This window comes from Garra rufa, chromosome 6 (assembly GCF_049309525.1).
Source record: "Garra rufa chromosome 6, GarRuf1.0, whole genome shotgun sequence".
Lineage (NCBI taxonomy): Eukaryota > Metazoa > Chordata > Actinopteri > Cypriniformes > Cyprinidae > Garra > Garra rufa.
Window position 1 is genome coordinate 36,639,125 of NC_133366.1, and position 25,685 is coordinate 36,664,809.

At 33.8% G+C, this 25,685-nt stretch overlaps 2 protein-coding genes across 2 annotated transcripts in view; one reads left to right on the forward strand and one right to left on the reverse strand.

The window, feature by feature from the left end:
* The window catches only part of primpol (primase and polymerase (DNA-directed)), a 10,350-nt gene extending 1,563 nt beyond the window's left edge, over window positions 1-8,787 (reverse strand). The window contains exons 1-13 of the mRNA XM_073843035.1: window positions 8,694-8,787; window positions 8,140-8,398; window positions 7,956-8,050; window positions 7,682-7,820; window positions 5,786-5,933; window positions 5,639-5,690; window positions 5,333-5,490; window positions 3,182-3,344; window positions 2,952-3,046; window positions 2,246-2,332; window positions 2,005-2,113; window positions 1,829-1,911; window positions 905-951 (exon numbers count right to left, since the gene is read on the reverse strand). Of these exons, the coding sequence (XP_073699136.1) occupies window positions 905-951; window positions 1,829-1,911; window positions 2,005-2,113; window positions 2,246-2,332; window positions 2,952-3,046; window positions 3,182-3,344; window positions 5,333-5,490; window positions 5,639-5,690; window positions 5,786-5,933; window positions 7,682-7,820; window positions 7,956-8,050; window positions 8,140-8,322 (1,359 nt within the window). The 5' untranslated portion in view covers window positions 8,323-8,398; window positions 8,694-8,787. The remainder of the gene's footprint in view (window positions 1-904; window positions 952-1,828; window positions 1,912-2,004; window positions 2,114-2,245; window positions 2,333-2,951; window positions 3,047-3,181; window positions 3,345-5,332; window positions 5,491-5,638; window positions 5,691-5,785; window positions 5,934-7,681; window positions 7,821-7,955; window positions 8,051-8,139; window positions 8,399-8,693) is intronic.
* Window positions 8,788-9,075: 288 nt separating this feature from the next.
* ncapd3 (non-SMC condensin II complex, subunit D3) lies at window positions 9,076-25,356 on the forward strand. Its single transcript, XM_073842430.1, has 35 exons — window positions 9,076-9,178; window positions 9,618-9,766; window positions 9,857-10,019; window positions 10,135-10,310; window positions 10,432-10,599; window positions 10,928-10,989; window positions 12,003-12,090; window positions 12,181-12,314; window positions 12,480-12,552; window positions 12,927-13,052; window positions 13,189-13,441; window positions 13,563-13,598; window positions 13,684-13,803; window positions 13,898-13,971; window positions 14,855-14,989; window positions 16,753-16,973; window positions 17,089-17,280; window positions 17,449-17,546; window positions 18,718-18,827; window positions 18,909-19,016; window positions 19,245-19,356; window positions 19,607-19,708; window positions 19,815-20,053; window positions 20,147-20,226; window positions 20,316-20,453; window positions 20,610-20,743; window positions 21,955-22,151; window positions 22,241-22,351; window positions 22,674-22,847; window positions 22,973-23,097; window positions 23,570-23,637; window positions 24,214-24,255; window positions 24,527-24,589; window positions 24,934-24,991; window positions 25,135-25,356. Exons 1-35 carry the CDS (start codon window positions 9,127-9,129, stop codon window positions 25,205-25,207), a joined length of 4,254 nt encoding a protein of 1,417 aa, XP_073698531.1. The 5' UTR covers window positions 9,076-9,126; the 3' UTR covers window positions 25,208-25,356.
* Window positions 25,357-25,685: the final 329 nt, after the last annotated feature.

Here is a 25,685-nt window from a genome sequence, read left to right on the forward strand (position 1 = left end):
TTACTATTTTAAATATTTATAACTTTTATGGCCTTACATTTGATACAAAACTGCGAGTCACCGTTACCCCGCGCGACCGATCACGTGACCGTTTGTGCGCTCGTTAACTGGAATTTAAACAAAATTATCAGCAATATTCTAATATACAGAGATGGTGAAACAAATTTCCATGACTTTTCCAAAACTTTGTGGGTTAATTTAATTTTCCAAAACTTTTCCAGGCCTGGAAATTGCCATTTTAAAATTCCATGACTTTTCCAGGTTTTTCATGACCGTACGAACCCTGTGTATTTCAAAATGTAAATTATTCCTGTGATTTCAAAGCTGAATTTTTTGTATTACTACTCCAGTCACATGATCCTTCAGAAATCATTCTAATGTTCTAATTTGATGCTCAAAATATTTGTTATTATGATGTAAAAAACAAGGTGTCTTTAAAGAATAGAAAGTTCAGAAGAACAGCATTTATCTGAAATCGATATAATATGTAGCATTATAAAGGTCTCACTTTTGATCAGTTTAAAGCATCCTTGCTAATTAAAAAAATCTGTTTTTTCAATAATAATACATGTTTCTTTAACAGCAAATCAGTGTATTAGAATAATTTCTGAAGGATCATGTGACACTGAAAACTGGAGTAATGATGCAAAAAATGTAGCTTTGATCACAGGAATAAATTACATTTTAAAATATATTCAAATAGAAAGCAGTTATTTTAAATAGTAAAACTATTTCACAATATTACTGCTTTTGCTTTATTTTAGATCAAATAAATGCAGGCTTGGTGAGTAGAATAGGCTTCTTTAAAAAACATTAAAAAGTGTACTGTTCAAAAACTTTTGACTGGTAGTGTATGATTATGCAAATACATGTGTGTCTCCAGATAAGTTGAATCCTGACTGACCTCCATCAGCATGTGGCTCATGCAGACCTCTTGAGGCAGTGGGAAGCCTGTAAAAACATAGAAATGTTGTATTATTACAATCAAACCCACTTAAATGTTATATCATTCCCCACAAAGGTTCCATATCTAGCCAGATCTTAGTGTTATCTTTGCATTATTTATATACTATTACAGTGTATAGCATTAACATTTTAAATTAGCTTTTATTTTTATATTTCCGTTTAAATTTTACTTTATTTTTCTATAATTTATGTGCTTTTGTCATTTTTAATATATATATATATATATATATATATATATATATATATATATATATATATATATATTTTTTTTTTTTTTTTTTTTTTTTATATATATATATATATATATATATATATATAGTTTTAATTCAGTTTTAGTATTTCAACTTGAATTTATTTTAGTTAGTTGCAAAGGTGACATTACATTTTTTCCTCTAATGAACATATGTGACACCTGGAATCTGAGAGTATAAAAAAATAAATACTGAGAAAAAATGAATTTCTTAGCAATGCAAGTTTTGATATATTTGCAGTAGGCAATTTACAAAATATCTTCATGGAACATGATTTTTACTTAATATCCTAATGATTTTTGTCATAAAAGAAAAATTCATAATTTTGACCCATACAATTTATTGTTGCCAATTGCTACAAATATACCCGTGCTACTTAAGACTGGTTTTGTGGTCCATGGTCGCATATTTTTTTTCAGCATTATTTCAATTACCAAAAATGATTTTTAATATTTTTAGTTTTAGTTAACAAACAAACAACACTGCATCTTAACAGATGCCCATCTGGAAGCAATATCATCTATAGCAAAGAAACTGTCAACTTTAGTGGCAGTACAAGCTATAGCAGTATAACTATATAGTATAAATAATATAAATAAAAGGTTTTGTACTGGAGGATCTGTAGTTCTCTCTCCTGCACTCAGGGTCATGGCATCTCTGATACCACACTTCTTCTTTGAGATCCACCACAATTCTGTCAAACAGAAGAATAAAGAGCATTCGTAATTGTTACAGACCATCAAACAGGTAATGTAAAGCAATGCAAACCCCAGAAATACAGACTCACATGATGTTGTTGCTCTTGTGAAAGCGCTTCACATTATGGCACCAGCGGAATTTCTCAATATCATAAACCAACAGCTGTTCAGATGCAAAGTAGTTCCATCGCCGGATGCCTGTTTGGGTTAAATGTGACATTCAGTTAACAAAGCATTTAGCTGAAATAATTTCTTTAGTGAAAAATTCAGCTGAAAAAACTGTAGTATAATGAAAGCATGGCACCATCTATTTTTGTTACTGTTGCTTACTTCCTTGAATGCCATCCTTGCACAGGAGCGTCAGCACAAATTCATCCACCTCTTTAAAAGGAGACGGCTTCTGATCACCCAACAGATCTATATGGAGGGGGAGAGTGATAAGTCTCTACTTGTATTTAACTGTCAATGATGTGAAGAGTAAAGCATGACATTCAATCAGGGTGGGAAATGAACATTTCCCCCAACAGCCACAGACATGGTGAATGTTCAGTTTTACATATATAAATGAACATTTTAAAGGGACAGTTTACTCAAAATTTTAAATTCTGTCATTAATTATTCACCCTCATGCCGTTCCAAACCCAGAAGACCTTCGCTCATCTTCGGAACACAAATTAAGATATTTTTGATCAAATCCAAGAGCTTTCTGACCCTCCATAGATAAAGAGTAGACTTCCACAGTCAAGACACAGAAACATAGTAAGGACATTGTTAAAATAATCCATGTGACATTAGCGGTTCAAACATTATTTTATGGATCTATGAGAATACTTTCTGTGTGCAAACAAACCGAACAAAGGTCTTACAGGTTTGGAATGACATGAGGGTGAGTAATTAATGACAGATTTAAATTTTTGGGTGAACCACATTGCAGCATTGACCTGAGATGGTTAATTCTAAGTTAATTTGCTCACAAATCCTGGCCATAGAAACCACTGATAGCACTTGGGAATGTTAATTTTTTATTTCTCATTACCAGAGCTGTGTGACTCTCTCTGAAGGGTCGAACATTGAGATCCTGCTGTACTCTTTTGTGGCATATCGTAAGTCAAAATCCTCTGTCCTGTGAAACTGTTGCAAAACAGATATTTGTGTTAGTGTATATGAAAGCCAATATTCTAAAGCAAAAATACGATCACAAAAAAAGCTAGCCCCATAGTGTGGACAACAGGTTTACACAAACATGTAAAGATGCATATAAATAACCTGATATTGGTGATTAAGGAAGCTAAAAATATGGATTCTTCTTTTGTGGCGTGCTTGGAGGGCTTTGGGACAAACTTGTTGTCTTCTGCCACACAAAAAGCTGCATTCTTTCCCAGTTTGGAGGACTTGTAGAGACGGAAGTTTCTGTTCTTGGTGTAGACACCTTCAAAAGAGGAGAGAATGTTATTAAAATGAAGGATCATTTCCTTCTCCCTTACCTTGCAATTAAGCAGCAATCTTAAAAGTCTTAAAAATATTCAATTAAATATATGCACTACCAGTCAAATTTTTTTGAACAGTAAGATTTTTATTGTTTTTTCATCAAAGAATCCTAAAAAAAAATGTACTTGACTGTTTTAAATATTGATAATAATAATAAAAAAATGTTGATTTCTGAAGGATCATGTAACACTGAAGACTGGAGTAATGTTGCTGAAAATTTAGCTTTGATCACAGGAATAAATTACATTTTAAAATATATTAAAATAGACAACTGTTATTTTAAATATTAAAAATATTTGAAAATTGTACTGTTTTTGCTGTTCTGATCAAATAAATTCAGCCTTGGTGAGCGGAAGAAACTTTTTTAAAAAACATTAAAAATCTTACTGTTTAAAATGTTTTGACTGGTATGTATAAATAGTAGGGCCGGGACTCGATTAAAAAATTTAATCTAATTAATTAGAGGCTTTGTAATTAATTAATCGAAATTAATCGCATTTTAATCGCATGTAAATATTTGACCTGAGAACAGTGAGAATTAAGATTTTTACATGGATTTTTAGTATACCATTAAATAATGACTGAATACATAAGCTTAAGCAACAAAATATTGTTTATTTTTGTTCAACCAAGTCCAACAGACCAGTGCAATATTGCCATTAAGTGTAGCAAGAGGCACGTTCTTTAATGAGTCTTTCATTCCGAGAACTCTGCTCTTGTGTTTGCTTAATTATGCATTTAAACGTTAATGACCAAACCTATCATTATAAATGTTGCTGCACATGGAATATAACGCGGATAACATTTAAAAAATAGTTTTTATCAGGTTACACACTGATTATTTATCACTCAAACCCCTTTCTCTACCTGTCCGTTGGTCGCGTATATCCTCCATGTTTGTAGTTTTTTAACACTTTTTATGCGTGTTTGTAGTTCTAATCGAATCCTCGTTCACGGCGCAGTGTGTTGCGGGAAATATTAGCAGTTAAGAGAGTGCATTGATCGTTAAGTAGTAGACCATCCGGGAATCTTTGGAATACTTTTTAAACATACTACGATTTGGGACATACAATACTATTTAGGACGGACGCAGCTTCTTTTGTATAAGTTCTTTGGCTTGTCTGAACGCTAGTTTGTGCTCCAGTATAATCGGTCCGCCGAATCCAATCCAGTGAGAAACGTTCCGCGGTGCAAAACTTAGTGCGATTAAAATGCGTTAAAAAAATTTAACACGTTATTTTTGTGTAATTAATTAATCTAAATTAACGCGTTAAAGTCCCGGCCCTAATAAATAGCATATTTAGATCTATTAAATATATATAAATAAAATAAATTAAAATATATATTTAAAAACTACTTTCTGATAATATAATTTTATTGATGTGTAATAATTGTAATTAGAGTACACATTTATGGCTATTTTTTAAAAACAGTTAAGTACACTTTATAACAATGTCAAATTACATGTTTTGTTGAAACTACATTTTAAGTTAATATATTTTAAATGTACTAAATTGCAAGTTCATCATTACAAATGTAGTTAAAATTACAAATATATTTAAATATATTACATAAAATGACATTAAAGTATCTTGTAGATTACCATAAATAAAATGTACTTGTCAGGACATTTGACATTAAACCTTAATCATATTTCAAGGATAACAGAATTAATTATGAATTTATAAACTACTCAAGTAACTAATTGCATTTAATATCAATTTAAATTATACTAAATTTTTATTTAATTGTAAATAATTAAAGCGTCAGAAAACATTACACTCTATTCACATTAATTTTTTAAAGTATATTATTTATGTAATAATACATAAATGTAATAAACAACAGTCCTTTAAAGTCCAGTGTGTCATCAAAAACAATCAACTTTAAAAGACGTTGTAGACTAAAGAATAACCTATTAATTCTTACCCATGTCAACAAAAAGATGTTCTTGTCCTTTTTTGCTCTTTACTATCAGAAAGTCAAGGTCCTTCTCTTCATATTTTCTTTTCTTGGCCTGAGAACTGTCCACATCATCTCTGTTCTCTCTTGGACAAACTGTTGTTGTAGTAGGTGCCTCTGAATTGCTTTAAAACAAATCAAACCAATAAGGTATTATAACAAAAACAGAAGGATGTATAAATGTAGAACACTAAGAAACAGAATGAGGGTTTTTACATAAAACAAGAGGAGCAATAAAAAGTCTGTTCTAATTTCTGAGTTTGATCATCTCACCTTTTTTGAAGGCTATTTAGAGCAGGACGCAGGATATCATGAATAAATCGCCCTGCAAACACACACACATTACTATCACAGACTGTGACATATATATGCATCAACCACCAAGTAGTCACTAAGGTTAATGGCATGACAATGACTCACCTACATGAGAGTTGTCTTTGAATGCAGCACTGGGAAGCATGAAGATAAGATGGCGACTAAACTTCTCAGAGGTGCTGGAGTCTAGATTAAGGACGTCTTTTGCAGAGCAGCATACACCATAAATCTCCTCTAGTTTCTCACACACATACTGTCAATGTATATTGAGGAAAGTTTTGAAAACCATAGTTTCTGATGTCCATTTGCTAGGATGTTTTTTTTATTCCTGAAAATCAGCTATTTTTTAGTATAAAACACTGTTCAAAAGTTTGGGGTCAGTAAGATTTGTTATTAGTTTAAAAAAAAAGGTCTTTTCGGCCCACGAAGGCTGTATTTATTTGATTAAAAATACACTATTAACAATAACACCGTAATTTATTACAATTTTAAGTAACGTTTTTCTAACTTATATTTTAAAATGTAATTTATTCATGCAATGGCAAAGCTGAATTTTCAGCTGCCATTACTCCAGTCTTTAGTGTCACATGATTATTCAGAAATCATCCTAATATGCTGATTTGATAATCAAGAAACATTTCTTATTATTATCAATTATCAATATTTTTGTGGAAACCCGTTATATTTTATATTTTTTTTAAAGATACACACTTTTAACTTGATATTTAGCAAAATATATATATTTTTTGCAATAATTTGAAATCTTTTGTAATGTTATAAACGTTTTTACCGTAGTTATTCACATCAATATGTCCTTGCTAAATATTAAAAAAAAATCTTACTGACCGCAAATTAGGGCTGGGCGATATGGCAAAAATGTAATCTCGATAATTTTTTCCCCATATTGAACGATAACGATATATATTTCGATATAAGCTGTTGATGTTGCCAGCTTTAAAATAGTATCCCAACAATGACTAAAGCCACAAAAATTAAAGGGTTCATTAAATTACATTTTAAAGTATAGTTTATTAACAAAAACAGATTACAGATTTGGCCTTAAAACTTAAAACACCTTACTAAAATAAATTAAAAAAATAAAAGTAACAGAGTATGGTAAATGAGAGTAAATGTACAAAATGTAAACATAAAATGATTGTAAAAACATAATTTGTATCAATTATTTATTTATTTATTATTATTAACACAATTGTTTATTTTCTCTATTATAGGTTGAGCTATTTAAATTAGAGGCAAACACTGCATTTTGAAACATTCTACAGTATAAATAACAAAAAATTACGACACAGTTCTTTTTTAATCGTATTAAGTGCAGATAATTCAGCCATAATCAAAGTAGGCTACTCTCTAAATATTCAAAGTGCAAATAGAGACCGAATATTTCAAGCATGATACAGAGCTATAGACATACACAACCTATCATAGCCTACATACTAATAACAGCCTAGATATGTCATGTAGCCTAATTTGCGTGCATTGGGGAGTCACTTTCTAAACAAGGGGGATTAAAATTGCTTTTGAATGCGCGTGCGTTTTTTGCTTTCGGTTTCAGTTTTAACAATCGCGCCAAACTCTCAGCTGAGCTGAGAGTCACTTTTTAGATAGCCAAACCACTTAATGGAATTCGTGCTACCTTTTTGTCGACAATTTCAACATCTTTGGATAATAACTCGAGGTTAGTTTCACTTTCGTCGCTGCTTCCACTCTTTTTTTTTTTTTTTGTCGTCCTGGTGTTAAGTTTGCTTCGCAAAGTGCGGTAGGAAATTAACTTTGTACTTTGACGTGCACACGCACGCTGCACGCTGATTAGCTGTTGTCGCATATTTCTGCTGTGTGATTGGCTCTTAGATTAATCCATATCGAGCAAAAAAATGTCTAGAGCTTATCATCGTTATTAACATAAATTTTATCGCGATTCGATATGATATCGTTTATCGGCCCAGCCCTACCGCAAATGTTTGAAGAGTAGTGTAAACTTACCTGAATCAGTTTGGCCACCATCAACTTGCCGTCCAAGTGTGTGTTGGAAGATTTGTCGAACTCTAAGTCAAAGTAGAGTTTGCAGACGGCCCCTTCCAGAATTACCTCATAGCAGTGCATCAGAGACTGTCTGTGAGTGCTAAAAGACAAAGATCTCTCATTCAGCTACAGCAATGTACATTGTATTAAAATTGAAGTAAATTAGTAATGTATTCATTTCTCTGAGTAACTTCTCTAAAACTGATTTATTCGTGTCTTTATGTGTTGCAGGTACCTGTAATAATGCCAAAGTTCACTGTAGCTGGTCACTAGGAAAATCCTCTGTCCAACATCACTGCCTTCCTTCTCCAGTGAAAATATGTGCACATCCTGACAAAGGCATAATAAAATCCAAACACTTTAAAAACAGAATAAGTTAAACCTCATTTAAACAGATGTGCAACAGCTTCTATCTAGACCTGTTTAATGTGCTGAGTGAAGGCAATGGCTGCGTTCTGCCGTGGAAAGAGTCTCCAGACAGAGGAGGGCTGCCATGGACGGGACAGACGGGGCTTGTACGGACAGGACAGAGGAGAAGACTGAAAAGATGAGGCTCTCTGTTCCACAGACTTCACCCTGTCCTGCCATTTTCCTCTTGTCATCTTTGCCTCAAAGACTTGAGTGTGATTAAATCTCACTCATGCTCTGTGATGTGATCAGCAGGAGAACTGAAGTCACCTATAAGCAAATAAAAGTCCGTCAGCAAATACACAGTGAAGACTGATAACGTTACAGTAGTTCATAACAGATTTCTCTAATACATGGATATGATCAGATTGTAATATGAATGGTGCACATAGTCTATTAACTATCAATAAATTTGGAGATAGACACCCACACACACAGAGAGAGAGAGAGAGAGAGAGAAATACAGTGTAAATACAACGTATTATATGATATGTACATTTTATTGCTGCACCTGTATATTAAGTACATTTAGGAAACAAGTGTTCCACTTAGTTTGGTCACTTACGTGTATTCTTTATAGTCCTTTGTTCATTTGTTTTGTATATTTACAGACTGAAGCATTTCCTCTATCTGTGTATATTCACGGTTTTGAGGAACGCGCGTAACTGCGCGTCATAGAAATGAAGCGTTGCGCATGCGCTGGATCACCGAGCGCGAAACGGAACTGCTTTGAATCATGAATATTAATAAGCCAACACCCACCCTCGTCGTTTTTTGACGTTATTTTTGTCTTTTTGTGTAATCATTTTTTATGTTATATCTTTATAGATTAATACTATTTATGCATTTTATTGTACTGTTATTATAGAAAGTTTAGTAAAACGCAAAAAAAATTTTCCTAATTAATATTCATGAGCTCTCCTGCGTATGTCGCCGTGCATGCTGGGATTGTTGTCCCCCAGTACAGCGGGTGTTTGGCGCTTTATTTTGAACGAAGTATGGAGTTGATACGTGCGCTGCAGTTATTAAAACTACACAGTGTGTCTACAGGTAACGTTATGGTTTTGTTTTTTGTTACGAGCATGTTCTAGAAACAATGTCTAAATGATTTTTGAGACTCACTGTGTGTATTATTGTAGTAAACCTCGATATTATGTTGAGTTGCAACTGGCGCTGTCATTTCGGGGGATTGTTTTGGTTTCGTGTCGTGGTTTGTTATATGTGCGATTTTGACGCAAACCTTATTTGTTTTTCCATAACAGAGAAAGAGGAACTAGGAACTTTAACTAACTATCCGATCGAACTGTCGTAGTGTTTATAATTAGATTGAAAACAATCAGTGTGTCTGTATCACTGTATAGTCATAGTACAATATGTATCGTACAATCATGCTCTGTGTTTTTTATAGTCTGTGTTTTCAACCTAACGAGCAGCATTTTTGGGAATTATTAACGAGTATACATATTATTGACTTTTTGACGTGTTTCAGCCTGGGTGGATGCAGTGTGGGATTTCGAGTTCACTCACACAGACCCCCTTGACCCTGTTATTGAGGAAGAGATAAAGGAAGACCCTAATGTTTTCAAAACAATTTACATGCAGCTTTTGCCCTTCTCTAATGACGATGACAATACACAGGTATAACATGTGATGATGCCACAAAATAGTAGATCTGTTTGTGATGCAGTGTAACTATAACTGTAACCTGTAATGTTTTTCCTCCTGTAGAGTGTCTGGGTGGTGTTTGGAGAGAATGGTGTCTCTGCAAAAACTTTGGTGGCTGTCCTGTCCTACTTCATCCTTAGTGCTAAAGCCAAAAGTCCCAGTCTTGAACAGAGACTATGTGGTCTACAGGCAGCTTCTCTATACTTGTTGCTGCTAAAAATACCAGGTGAGTTTCCATCCCTTGCATCTGGCTGCAGTGCTATTTTTTTTTTCTTGTGCATGGCATGACACTGATTTGAAGTTGTTTGTCCCTCATGTTTTTATTATATGTCCATCTTTAGGGAGTGTTGCGAATAAAGTGTACCATCAGATTCTTTTTGATACCTGCCTAAACATGCCACTGAAATGCTGGCCTCAAGAATCTGGCAAGAAACGCAAGAAAGATTCTTTGAAAAGCTCTCAAGGTGATTCCAAAACTGGAAAACGATCCAAACCCCCAAAGAAGGTGTCAGAAGAGGTATAGAATTTTGATTTGTAACACATATTTTTTCTACTCTGACACATTATTGAAAAAAATTTCAGTGTATCTGTTGATGTGACATTGGTGTCATATATTTTGGTGTTTTGTTTCCTAAAAGATGGAGATTGATGATGATGAAGATGAAGAAGAAGAGGGGGTGTACTTTTCTGCTCAGGATTTGCTAAAACTAAGAGACGGCATTGTCTTGCTGGTTCGCACACTTTTGAGACTCCTTGAAAAATTTTCGCTTCGAGACAAACCTCAGAGTGCTGACAGCTGTGTTCAGGTCAGGAAATGATGATCAGAATGATTACTGCCTCACTCAGCACTCAAGTGTCTCACTGTGCTACTTGTGGTTATGTTGGGGATTTTTGTAAATCTCCCAGTAGTTTTAGGTACAGCTGTTCATTTTTTCCCTGATTAAAAAGCCAATTTGGCCATCTTAAGAGTATTAGGTCATTAGAAAATAGGTTCTTTGAGCATTTAAAAGCAATGTTGATGTATAGATTTGAATGCATATTCATACATAGATAGTAACCTTTGAAAAGTTTGAAAAATGTGTGTTTTTACTTACAGAATGCTGAGATTTTTGTATTATTTTCATTTACTTTTAGCTTTTCACTGAACTTACCAACTTTGAACCAGTCATTGGAGATGTGTCATTCTCTCAGGAAAGGTAAATGCAGAAGCATTCAGCGTTATTTTTAGATATTTAGATATGGTTGTATTATTAATTAAAATTTTAAGTTGGCTTTTCAATTTTTATTTTTTTCATTTTATATTTTATGTTTTGGTAATTTTGTTGTGTGGTTATGTTTATATTTAGCTTTAATTTGTTTTTATATAATTTTTAGTTTTTGTAATTTTAGTATTTCAACTTCAACTTATTTTATTTCGGTTTGTTGCCAAGGAAACATTTCTAATTTGCATTTATTTTTTTCATACAGTATTTATAATTGACTAGTTTATTAAACTATTTTATAATTGGCTATTCTAAACTATTGTTTTAGATTAAACGGCTCCACTATATACCAGGTGACCTTAACTACTATGTACTTACATTACCAGTCAAAATGTTTTTTAGAGAAATCTCTTCTGCTCACCAAACCTGCATTCATTTGATCCAAGTACAGCAAAACAGTAAAATTTTGAAATATTTTTACTATTTAAAATAACTGTTTTCTATTTGAATATATTTTAAAATGTAGTTTATTCCTGTGATTTCAAACCTGATTATATTGATTCAAAGCTTTTGAATGGTATAGTGTATAATGTTACAAAAGCTTTTGATTTCAGATAAATACTGATCTTTGGATCTTTCTATTCATCAAAGAATCCTGAAAAGATGTACTCAACAGTTTTAAATATTGATAATAATAGTAATCTGAAAATTTTGAACTGCAAATCAGCATATTTGAATGATATAATATAATTTCTGAAGGATCATGTGACACACTGAAGACTGAGGTAGTCATGCTGGAAATTTAGCTTTGATCACAGGAATAAATTACATTTTAAAATATATTCAAATAGAAAGCAGTTATTTTAATGCAAGTACATAGTAGTTAAGGCCATCTAATAGAAAAGTGGGACTGATTAAACTATTTTAGAAAACTATTTTAATATAGTTTTAGTCTAAGTTTGAGTCTTTCACACAAATATATCCAGCGTTTTGTGTGTGTTTTTAAGGAATATTGACCAATTGCAGAGTCTGCCTGAGCTGTCCTACCATGGACTGGGGCTACTTTGCTCTACCATTCATGGTGAAGGAGATGAGGTGGGTGGGGTTATTCCAAAAAGTCCACTGCATTTTAGTGGCATGAGTTACCTCATGTTGCTTGATCTTTGTGGGTGTTACATTTTACAGTGTCGTCGCCGAGTTTTCCGCAAGCTACTGTATGTTATTCTAATGATGAAAACACAAGAGAGGTCCAAGCCGTGTCTTCTTGCTGCATCTCAAGCTGTCTGTGGTGCCAGAGATCAGGCCATCCTTTTCATTAGGTTAGTGAATGTTTATTCCCTTCTTCCTGGGGTTCCAGTAATATTTAGGGATATTTTAGTTTTTAAAATTACATGCAATCTCTAAAAAAATGTTGTCCCATGCTGTGTTTAGCATTGATTCTGTGAGTTTCTTAAAATCTGAATAATGTGCGTCCTGTGTTCTAGTCATATTGTTGATGAGCAGAAGGAGGCCACATTGCCGCTTTTACGGATCCTTGTGCAACACATCTGCCATCAGGTATATTTTATTTTAAAAGAGTATTTCACTAAAATGAATTGCTTCATTTTAGTTTTTTCACATATGTAATTATTAACTGTCAGCCCTCATGTTGTTCCAAACCTGTGTGTTGTTGGTATTTTTTTTTTTTTTCATGGTTCATATAACACCTTCATATTGTAGTATGTGATGCACACACAAGCTTCTGTGATTACCATTGTATTTGTTTATATGCCATCAAAAGCCTAAATAATGGATCTTTTAAGTTTTGGTTATCCAGGCTTTCAGTAGAGGGATAGAATATCTAAAAAAAAAAAAAAAAAAAACGATATATGTACATTTTCTTTGTAATTCTGTACACTCATATCATTCTGTGTTGTGTGTGTTTGTTTCAGATGGTGGAGAAGTCTGAATATCGAGCTAGTGGAGCACAGGCTGTTGGGAAGCTGATGGCAAAAATGCCATGTCAGGACTATGCAGCCATTGTTAAGTGGCTGTATAGCTACTCCCGAAACAACAAGGTGAAGTGTGACTTGTTATGTCATAGCCCCATGACTATTTTAAATTTAAGCACAACTTGCCATGTTCACAGATTAATTGATATTTGACAGTGCTCTTGTCCGTTCCTGAGAAATAACAATAATAACCTCTCTTTAGGTGGCATTCAGGATGTTTGCGCTTGATGTTTCCATGGTCCTTTTGGAGCAAAGTGAGAGGGATGTGGACGATACAGTGGACCCTGAGCTGGCTGTGTTCCTGCCTCACAGGTTTCTGGTGCACAACATCATCTACAATCATCGTAATGATGTCTCACCCACAGTCAGAGGTCATGCATTGCACTGCCTGGCACAGTGTCTGGAGCTTGGTTCCCAGAATGCCACAAAATGTGTCCATGAACTCTTCTCCAACAGTATGTATATTACTACAGCACAGTAACTGCACCTACATTTTTTGTATATAACTGAGTTATATTATTTAGTTGTAACAAGCAGTATATTTGAATACTAAATAAGCTCATTCTTTCTTTGCAGGTGCTCAGACTATGCTGGACTCGGGCCGCTCTGATCGTAAGATCATATTTTGGTGTTTAAAATAACATTGGCTGGGCATTTTTATAGTCAGTGATGGTTCAGTTTAAGTTTTGTTTTTCAGAAACTCTAAAAAGGAGAGAGACTGTTCAGAAAAGCGCTCTGACCTTTAGAACCATTGAGCTTACAAAACATAAGAGCATTGCCACAACCCACAGGAGCGTCATGAATACTTCTTTACAGAGTGAGTTGTCTTCACATAGGCCTTATAATTTAAGTTTAAATTTTGCATGACTGACTGTTTGTTTCCTTATCAATGTTTTGTGATTTACTTTTAGATGAGGAAACTATGACTCTTTTTAAAAAACATGTCAGTGATCCAAAAACCAATGCTAGAAAAAATGCACTGGAGGTATGAAAAACATTCAACACTTTAAAGCATTTCATGTTTTTCCTATACAGTTGTGGTCAAAAGTTTACTAACACCTTACAGAATCAATATAATTTTTTCCTTTTGGAGCATCACTAAGCGTTTGAACCTTCTGTAATAGTTGCATATGAGTCCCTCAGTTGTCCTCAGTGTGACAACATGGATCTCAAAATCATACAGTCATTGTTGGAAAGGGTTTAAATACGCAAAAATGCTGAAAAACCAAAGAATTTGTGGGACCTGAATAATTTTTCAGATTAGCTGTTCAGGACAAACAAGGAACTCATTAACAACTATCACTAAACAAAAAACACAGCTGTGGATCATTCAGGTAACAACACAGTATTAGGAATCAAGTGTATGTAAACTTTTGAACAGGGTCATTTTTTATAATTGCAACTATACTGTAATTTTCTCCTGTGAGCTATATGTAAATGTTTTTTTATGTGAAATATCTTATTCAGGTCAGTACTAAATAAAAACATTTTTTGTTTGTTTTTTTGGCTAAATTACCTAATAAATATTTGGTTCACAAACCTTTGACCTTAGGATATTGGTGTAGCTCATAGTGGGGTTAGATCTCGATGGGCGATTAGTCGTCCAATTGGAGGTGATGTTTTTTTTTTTTGTTTCTGTATTTTAGTTGTTAGATGATTTACACTGTAAGATAACACCCTTTAGACAAAGTTACTTTAAAGCACAGCTATTGTAGCCATACACATTCAGAGGCTGTTTTTAACCTATTTTTGCAGTGGTAGGCTGCAAAAACTTTTCGTTTTTGTCTTTTCCAACAAAACCATATTTTTCATTGTCAAACCAGTATAACAAAAGCAGCTGATTGTGTTTCTTTCATGTGTTTGTGTAGACCGTCATGAGTTTGCTGAAGCATGGGGTGATCTCATGCAGTGCAGAGAATCTGAATATTCTGTCAGATCGCTGCAGGGATCCTGCTGTCTCAGTGAAAAAGAAAGCCATGCAGTGCCTTATGGATCTTCTCGCTGTGAGTACCCCCTCCCAACCTCACAATACGTCACTACTGGTCAATTTTTTGAAAGGTAAGATTTTTAATGTTTTTTTTAAAGAAGTCTCTTCTGCTCAACAAGCCTGCATTTATTTAATCTAAAGTACATCAAAACAAGTAAAATTGTGAAATGTATTTACTAATATTTAAAATAACTGTTTTCTATTTGAATATTTTAAATTTTAAAATTTGTTCCTGTGATGTCAAAGCTGAATTTTTAGCATCATTGCTCCAGTCACATGATCCTGCAGAAATCATTCTAATATTCTGATTTGCTGCTTAAAAAGATTATTATTATTATTATTATTATTATTATTAAGTTGAAAACAGCTTTCAGGTTTCTTTGATGAATAAAAAGTTCAGAAGAACAGCATTTATCTGAAATAGAAATTTTGTAACATTAAATGTCTTTTATAACATTAAAAGGGCTATATGTAACTTTTCCCCCAAAATAAACGCCACAATAGCCTTTTTATTTGACCATTTATGACTCAAACATCTCCTGATGAGCATACTGACACCTTGTCAGCTCACAGTGGGTGCACCTATAAGCCTGTATCCTATTTTTCCTATTTTCTGTCGGGTCGGATTTTTCGCGCGCTGTCTGCGGATGTGACGTCAAGCGTGTTCATGTTAAACGTTTCAGATCACTCTGCCACCACCGCTAGTCATATATATTGCAAACAAACTTAGTTTCTCAAACAATATATGTATTTGACTGTTCTTTCCTCTGTAAACATAATGTTGAGTTCTTTGCAGCGGTTGACTTGTGAAGTGTGTAAGTACGAGCGCGCGCTGCGAGAGCGAGCAGAAAGGAAGAGCAGTTCCGTTTTTTGGCCACAGGTGTCAGTCGCGAGTTTAAATTTCAGAAAGTTACATATAGCCCCTTTAAATGTCTTTTATTATCACTTTTGATCAATTTAAAACAGCCTTGCTAAATAATAGTATTAATTTATTTTTCAAAAATTATACTGACTCCAAGATTTTGAATGGTATAGTTTATACTGTTACAAAAGCTTTTTATTTCAGATAAATGCTGATATTTGGATCTTACTATTCATTAAAAAATTCTGAATAAATGTACTCAACTATTTTAAATATTGATAGTAAAAATAATAATAAATGTTTCTTTACCAGCAAATCAGTATGTTAGAATAATTTCTGAAGGATCATGTAACACTGAAGACTGGAGTATTGATGCTGAAAATGTAGCTTTGATCGCAAGAATAAATAACATTTTTAAATGTATTTGAATATTTTAAATAGTACAAATATTTCACATTATTTACTGATTTTGCTTTATTTTGGATCAAATAAATGCAGGCTTGGTGAGCAGAAGAGACTTTAAAAAATAAAATAAATTCTTACTAATTCAAAAACTATTGACTGGTAGCATATGTCTATCTGTTATGACCAATAATATGATTGGTTGGTCAAAACAGTAAAACATTTACCTGTGCCTCAGCATTTTAAAGGTTACCACCAAGGCCAAGTTTGAATTCTAGACTTTACATTTGTCCTGTTTTTCTCATGACCAGCTTCTTAAGTCTTAAGTAACTCATAACGTCACAATTTTACTGACAAAAAAAAAAAAAATAGATTTTTATTTTATGGTGATGGCCTGTCCACTAGAGGGTTGCTATAACCCATAAACTCAGATTTTCATACTATTATGACAAATTTTGGTTCATTGTGTCCCCAACATCTTCTAAACCTCTTTCTTTAAATTGTTATGCTTCCAGGCACTCCCTGAGAATATAGAGGTGCAGGAGGCCTGGCTGAGAGGAGTGTTACCGGCTGTCATGGACTCTGAGAGCTCTGTGCAAGAGAAAGCTCTAGAGTGTCTAGACCATGTCGTCATCGCTCACATTAAGAGTCAAGGCAAATATCGGGATGGAGACACCTCTCAGAAGCTGGCCTGGGAATTACTGGGACTGATGTGTGAAAAGTGTCAAGACCTCAGGTCAGTAGCATGTGCTATCTGTGTCTAGTGTGTGACATGTCTCTTGTTTTATTATTATTTTTTGTTTCTTTTAATGTTTTAATTCTGTCCTCCGTCACATCATTCTCTTCTGCAGCCGATATTTCAGCAAGGCTTTCAGCGTGTGGGCACCGCAGCAAAAGTTCACTCCTGCCTTTGTGAATGGTTTGCTGTCTCATACCGAGGGAGAAAAGGCTGCGGCCGCCTGGCTGCTGTTAGCTAAAATTGCCAGTTGCTCTCCTAAGCTGAACTATGGCACTGTGCTGGAAACCTGGGAGAATACTATCAGGTCAGAGAACAGAGCAAAAGAAGTGACATGAACTCTTTTTTTTGAACCTCAAAAAATGCACAAACAGTTACAGTATGGAACTGCTTGTTCCAAAAATATTTGTTTTTAACATTTTTTTAAATTATTATTATTAGTAGTAGTATATTATTATTATTATTTTATTAACAGGTCACCAGTTGTTTCAGTTGCAATGACCTGTCATATCTTGAGCGTTCTGGGTGACATTGCCTCTAATCTCAATGATGACACCAAATCCAGAATAGTAGGTAAGTGTCAGGGACTTCAGAATGTGGCTGAAATGATTGGAAACAGGTTTGTGCACAATTCAGAATTGAATTGAGAATGACTCCTGAATTCCAATTCAATTCTTGAATTTGAATTGAATTTGAATTGATGTCAAAAACAGGATCTAGAATTACAATTCGAATTTGAATTAAAGGAAGCAGAATTTCAATTCAATACAAATTCAAAGAAATTCATATACATAAGTGAAGTGTTTAACAATGAAGCTTTACAATATATGTCAGATATGATTTCATTACATATTCTATAAATGATATTAGTTTGAATTACCTGTACAGATTACATTGTGTTATTTGATTACTTTGAAATGAAAATAACATTTTGAACAAAACTAATCAAACATTGAGGGAGTAATTTATTTCAAGAATTTGATCATTATCTATATGTTGGAACAAAATGTATGCAGGGTTGAGGAGTGACTAGTTATGTGTAATGAAATAATGCTATTAAATTACAAAATGAATGTAATTGTATGTGAGATTCAACACATTCTTTCTGTTGTATGACTGTGGAATGTCTTTGAATTGCCATGAATTTAATTCCACTTCCTGTCATTCCAACTCCAATTCAAATTCAACTTCCTGTGGGGCGGAGTCAATTCAATTCAAATTCCAACTCATGAATTGAATGGCGGCCAATTCTGAAATTCTGAATTGTGCACAAGCCTGATTGCAAAAGCATCAAAAAAAAAGTATTATTTGTTATTATTATTAAAAAATGGTCCCCTGTGATGACAGATGATGTGGTTTCATTATAATTGATTTGGCAAGGTGGCAGTTATTCATTATATCTTTAAGGAGCAAACAAGTTGGTCTTATTTATTTATTTATTTTAAGTTTTTGAAAGAAGACTTTTATGCTCACCAAGCCTGCATTTATTTAATTAAAAATGCAGTAAAACAGTCATGTTGTGAAATATTATTACAGTTTCAAAACACCTTCTCTTTAACTATATTTTAAGATGTAATTTATTCCTGTGATGGCAAAGCTGAATTTCAGCAGAACTTTTCTCCAGTCTTCAGTGTCACATGATCCTTCAGAGATCATTCTAATATACTGATTCGGTGCTAAAGAAACATTTCTTTCTATTATGAAAAAAAATAGCATTGCAAATGTGTACATTTTGCCTGTGTAGATGACCTGATGGGCTGGATGAAGACTTTCAGCCTGCCTTTAGAGGTGATCAGCTCCTGTGTGGATACACTGGTTAGATTTGCAAGATCAGAAAGCACTCAGGACACATTGGTAAGATCATACAATTGCCAATAAGCTTATAATAAAATGTCACATTTATACTATTATATCTAATACATTTTCTGTGTACAGAGGTTCCTGGATCGTTTCTGTGGAGAGCTGGTCTCTGTGTGTGAGAGTTATTTGTCTGGTGTCATTCTAAAAGAGAAAGGAGCTGAAAACATCAATGAAGACCTGCTGGTACAGACATTTATGAAAGGGGTCAAATCTAACTTTTTTAAGGCCCACTTATAATATAATTAAAGTTTTTGCAAACAAAACAAGTTTATTTTAGTTTTACATGACTGTTTTATACAGTCTCTGACTTTTACAATTAAACAGGTTAAACAGATGTTTTTAGTTTACATTTTGCATTTTTAAATGGCAATGTTTTGTTCCCTTTTTTTCAATCCATTATCTATTTCTCAGGTGAAACATCTTTATACACTTGGTGCCGCTTCTCTCCATTGCCCTTCTAAAGTGGGAAAGAGAATTTTCCTTCTGGTTCAGTCTGTTCTAACTCCCTCAGAGCAACAGTTAGGTGTGTCCATTCAACGTTTTTCTGCTTGGTATGGATGTGTGTCTATTACTGGATTCTTATCATGTGCATGTGTCAGTATGCTTAATCCAAAAAAGGCAACCAAGAGCTTTTCAGAAGCTGTTGCAGTTATCTACCCAGACTAAAATGCAGTTTTAAGCTATTGACACCTGATGTCAATATAAGGATCATTTTCCATATAATGAACTGCATGTATTTTAACTTTTTTTTTTTTTATTATATTGTCTTCAAGTTCCTGCTGAAGGAGATGAGCTGCCTGCTAGTCAGCCTCTGTCTCAGTTCAAGCCCAATTCCATGCCAACAGTGGTGCGAGCACATGCTGTTATGACATTAGGTGTGAAACATTTATAAACTAAACGTTTACTTCAGACACACAAAACCCAGCAGGCTTAATGTGAGGACATCTGGTTTGAGTTGGTCTTATTCTCTTTTTGTCATAGGTAAGCTGTGTTTGCAGCATGAGGAACTGATGTTGAAGTATCTGCCTGTGTTTGCACGGGAGCTGGAAGTAGGCACAGAGCTGGCTGTACGCAGTAACGTGGTGGTGGTGATGTGCGATCTTTGTGTGCGCTACACCAACACAGTGACCCGATATATTCCAAATATCTCAGCTTGTTTGAGAGACAAAGAGCCCATTGTTCGAGAGCAGACCCTCATTATGCTCACTAACTTACTGCAGGTAAACATGTAAACTGATCAAACGTTTTTTATTTGGCTGTGTGTTTTTTTTTTTTTTTTATGTTCTGCATTGTGATGTTTTGTTTTTTATCAGGAGGAGTATGTGAAATGGAAAGGTGCACTGTTTTTCCGCTTCGCTGTTGCTCTTGTGGATCCAGATCCTTCCATTGCAGAGTAAGTAATATGACCAAAGAAAAGCTTATCACAGTTTATTTTGCCGTTTAATCTAATGTTTTGATGTAATTTCATTTGTCTTTGTTTAGTCTCTGTGAGTACTGCTTGGTTGACCTCCTGCTTAAGAAGAGTCCCCTCATGTTTTCCCAGCATTTCATCGAATGCATTTTCCACTTCAACTCTTATGAAAAACACAAGAAATACAATAAATTCCCTCAAACTGAGAGGTACATACTGAAATGATGCATCTTATGAATCTGGATGTGTTTGGTTTTTGCAGTGGTTTGCAAAAAATAATGTTTATTTTTCCTTCAATTTATGGTAAGGAACTACTCTGTTTAATGCTGTGAGTTCTAAAAATGTGTTTGTATGTTTTCTGTCAGTGAGAAAATCAAGTTTTCTCTGAAAGGACCACAGAATCAAGGCAAACGTTTCAGGATCTACAGGTTCCTGTTGAAAAACTTTACTGATGAACAACGATTCAATATCACAACCAAAATCTGCCAGGACATCCTCGGTAAGAGCTAAGTGTGATTGACTGTTTACGGGTCATTCTACAGAATTGGTCCAAAGTGGAAATGTCTTGGGAAAAAATGTCTTTTTCCAAAAACTTTTGTATGTATGCAAATTGTATAATATCCAAGGTACACCATTCTAGCAATTGTGCAGTTAATTCAGAATTTTCAGAAAGTTTTGGAATTTTTGTCCCAAATTTGGCACTTCCGAAACACAATAATAATAATTTAATTTGAAGGATTATATAGACCTTTTAAGATTTTGCTTACATCTAAATTGTAAATGTATATTTTTTCTTATTTTATTACCTTTTTTCAGAGGTAAATCAATAACAATTGCATTTTTAACCATATTTCAGGTGTAATTTATGAGACTTTTTCTTTGTAAAAGGCAAAAGGTTGATTATACTGATTTCAACGTTAAGGATTAATTTACAGAATATACAGTGAACTGAAAATGATCATAACATCTTAGTTGATAATTCAGTGAAGCTTTATTTTTGACAACATCCCCATTTGACAAAATTGTTTATTTCACCCAAATATAAGGATTATGCGTTTTGTCACTACTAAAACTCCACCAAATGTTTTGGTAGTGACAAAAGATGCTAATCAGCACATGGTTAGCTAGCACAGTTCTGAACAGTGGTACACATATAAAAACTAAATGATACAGAATAACTGCCAAAAAAGTGTGCTTAATTGCAGAAAAAATGTTCAGTAGTGACGTTCCTTAAAGTTACACACAGATTTTTCAGATTTTTTAAAACTCAATTATTATGATGTGTATTATGATGTGGCCTATCTACTCACCATGTAGCTATGAGAGAGTTACACATATATGTTTCCTGATCATAAATGTTGGGGTGTAGTTAAAATCAGTCTCAGCCAGTGGACTAAAACATACGCTGTTTTGGTAGTGACATGAAAATGCAGGACACATTTTTTTAATATAAAGTTTCAAAATTTACAAAGAAAACATAAAGAAATTAAAAACAACAGTGGGAAAAAATGCAAATGATTTCAATATTACTTTTTATAAATTGAAATTTAGGGGTTAGGGTTTGGGACAGAATCGCAACAAAAAAAAGTTTCATCCTCAATTTACAGTTTGAAGGTAATTGGCTGTAAACATGCTGCAGATTCAGCAGAAGTTCAGAAAACACTGCTGTGTTATATAGATGTTACCCTCACAGATTCTTCTCTTCTCCAGCCAGTTTTGTGGATTCTGAGTTGCCTCTGGACTCTGAGGGCTCAGAGTTGCTTGCAGATACATTTGATATCCTGTCACTGAAAGAGATGAAACTGACAGCCATGAGCGGCCCAGCGGCAGGAGAGGAACCTCAGGAGGATGAGATGGCCATGGCTAAAGCTGTCTTACAGGTGGCCCAGAAAAAGCTGGTCTCACAGGTGAGAAAACATCCAGAAGGTGGATTCTGAAGGCGCTCAAAAAATTATCTTCTGATCTTTGTTAAACTTTCCGTCTGTTTTATGTACAGGTCCAAAAGAGGAACTTTGTGGAGAACGTTATTCCTATCATCATCAGTCTGAAGAACATGCTGGAAGAGCAACACTCACCTGTCCTGAAACACCTTATGGCCTACCTACAGGTGATGCATGTAGACATTATTAAGATAAAAGAGACTCATTCTTGTTTTTGTTTTAGTTTAGTTTTGGTACTTTTCCAGCAACTGACAATTTGAAAGCACACAAGAAATTGGAAAGTACCGTTATGTTAACCACTGACCTTCATTTACACACACAAAAAACAGAGAATCTGAGGAAATTAATCATTGATTTCATTTTATGAGTAATCTGTTTTTCATACCAATCCCTATTAGATAATATCAGTTTAGCCATGTGTTTATTTTAAACAGTTTTTCATTTTAGAGGCCAAACCAACTTATATATATATATATGTGTGTGTTACAGGTGACCATGCAGGACTATCGTTCAGAAGTGAAGGAGCTGTTTGCTGGTGATGAGCAGTTGGCTGCAGAGGTGGAGTATAACCTCAAGCAGTTTGAAAAGGAAAAACAACAACAACAAGAACAACAGCAAATGGAGAACCAACTAGCCAACTTTACAATGTCACCCCGACAAACTGTGAGTCAAACCATACACATGCGTTGGAAAGTACCAAAAGTTTGACAACAAAGCATAAAGTGCTACAGCTGGTTTTTGCCCTCTTTCTTTCAAACCTTTGTTTCCTTCTGTCATCATTTCTTTAGGGTAATGCTGTGGCTTCTCCCGCCCAGGCAGCAAATGTTGGGGGGCAGACAGGTTTTGCCACCCCTCAAAACCGGCACGCTGCTAAAGGTCCCACACAAACCCCTAAATCTGCTGATGCACTGAGGTAAAACTTAGACACATCAAAAATACAACAGATATACATTATCAGTCAAATGTTTTTTAATAGTTTTTAAAGAATTCTCTTCTGCTCACCAAACCTGCATTTATTTGATCCAAAATACAGATAAATAAAATGAATAGAAAAATTCAAAGACCAGCATTTACCTTTTGTAATACCATCTTTTTTTTTTTCAGCTTTAAAATCACAGGAATAAATTACATTTTAAAATATATTCAAATAGAAAACAGTTATTTTAAATAGTAAAAATACTTCAAAAAATGTTACTATTTTTGCTGTACTTTGAATTAAATAAATGCAGGCTTGGTAAGCAGAAGATACTTAAAACACAGTTTTACTGTTCAAAAACTTTTGACTGGTACTGTATTTGTTATTGTACCAATGGTATCATCAACAAACATTATCTGTAAAGATGTATGAATAATCATGTTGCTTTTACAATTATGCTTTCTCTCAGGCGCCGTACTTATGCAGGCATGATAACTCCAGTCAGGACCCAGTCTTCCCCTACAGTGTTTTCAACAGGTAAGCCAAATAACAGCCTTTTCTCTAGTCAGAAACAGAATAATAGTCTCGCTTATATAGAGTAATAAAGGTAATCTATTTCTGATATAATTTTTTTAACATTTGTGATTTTAATGAATTATGTAACTTTAAAGGAATTTATTTTCTATAATGTTTTCCATATTCATATAAGACTAAGAATAAAGACCAGCTGAGATTAAACAGACACATTTCATATTCCGTCTCTTTAAATTCAACTGCTCATCAAACAAAAGACACTATATATAAGGGCTGCACAAATACAAAATAATATTTTTTGAAAATAATTAAGTGACCAAAGTTACAATTATGGTTACAAACTTTAGGCAGTCTAAGGTGTATTTTGGTATTTTGCAATTCTGGGTGGCAAATAAAATTGTTTCCTAAGAATAGCATAGACAATTATAAATCATTTATATTCATTTCTAAATCATTTATAATCAATTAGAAATGCATTGCTTTAGGTGTACTTTAATAAAGAACATCTGTATTCAACATAATTTTTAAGTGCTCTTTCTCTCTCTCTCTCTCCCTGTTGCTCTCTCTTTCCACTGAAAGGACGAGGAAAACAGGTTGGGAGAGCCATCAGTACTCCACAAGGTAAGATTATTTCATTTGGATGTCTCCCGAAAAAAGCTAGACCTTTTTTCTCCACTGCCCTGCATCTCATGTTTTAAATGCATTGTGAGTGAATGGCTTTGATATATGGCACCTCAATTTGATGTCTGTAAGTAAAAATGAAAATAAAAATGGGTGTATGCTACTGTATATCAGTTTAAAGATTTGAAAAGTACCTACACACCCAGATATTGTTTCAATTTGAGGAATGCAAAGGAACTTCATTTTTAATTATTTCTTTATTTTTTTAAAGCGAGCATCAATGAGGTGACATTTGGAGAGCAAGTCAGTGCCATCTGCAATGAATCTAGAGGAGGTATGTTTTTCAAATTTTCTGTCACTTTTACTCTGTTAGATTAAGTCTCTAACCGAATCTTACTTATGACACTATAATGCAAGTCTATCAATAGTTCATAGTTGGCCTGCACATCTGAAGTTAAAAAACTGACAGGTCATTACTATTCAACTGACGTAGTTACAAAAGCCTTCACATTCTTTCCCCCATAGAATAAAATAAAGTAAATAGCAGTTTCTATCTTGACATTTTATACTGTAAATGCTGTATGACTTTGTTTATATGTTGGAAATCTAAAATTCCTATTTCTGAAAAAGTGCTAAATGGAAGGTTGTGAACATGTTAAAATTTGTACCTGGTTACAGGAAACAAAGTTGGGGATGAAGAAGAGAGTGTTCTGCATCTAATGTCACCAGAACAACAGTACGTTTATACATGTCAGATAAGATAAAAATGTTTTATTTCATTTAACATAAACATCAATAAGCAAAATGACTTTTAAAAGATTAGATGAAGCAAGGTTTGTTGCTTGATATTACTAATATATATTTTTATTTTCATTCTAGAAAACCAGTGCCTAGGCAGTGGAATGTGGAATCTCCTCTTGTACAAAAACGGAGATCTAAAAAAAGGTTATAGTGAATGTTTGTGTGCATGTATTATGAGTGTTAATTATACCTTTCAATTCATCATACCTTTAGCACAAGCCCTCTTTTTTTCACAGTTGACTTTTTTGAACCATTTCATGTATTCTTTGTTAAATGCTATTAAAATATTTTGATACTTTGGATTGTATCATGTGGAGTTCCTGGTTATATTGAAATGTACTGAAATGTCTGAAAGCTGTAATGGCTGTATTATATAAAAATCAGATTTGTCACGCATCTTTATGGTGTCTTAGTGAAACATAAAGTTGGTCTCTGTATGGTTAACTGCACATGCACACATACACACCAGCACAAATATGCATGTTGTCCTTCCAAAGGAAATGGTAATCAGTACAGAAATATTTATCTATTTTTTCCTCTTAGAATAAATGTTATGCATGAGTCTTTAGTAATAAATGTGAATGTTTATTAACTATATACATCACAGCTTGTACTGATAAAAATCGATC

Coding starts and splice junctions, on each gene's coding strand:
- ncapd3 (XM_073842430.1), top strand. CDS start 9,127: ATGGAGTTGATACGTGCGCTGCAGTTATTAAAACTACACAGTGTGTCT. Junction 10,600..10,927: donor GTGCTGACAGCTGTGTTCAG/GTCAGGAAATGA, acceptor ATTTACTTTTAG/CTTTTCACTGAACTTACCAA. Junction 23,638..24,213: donor CCCTACAGTGTTTTCAACAG/GTAAGCCAAATA, acceptor TTCCACTGAAAG/GACGAGGAAAACAGGTTGGG.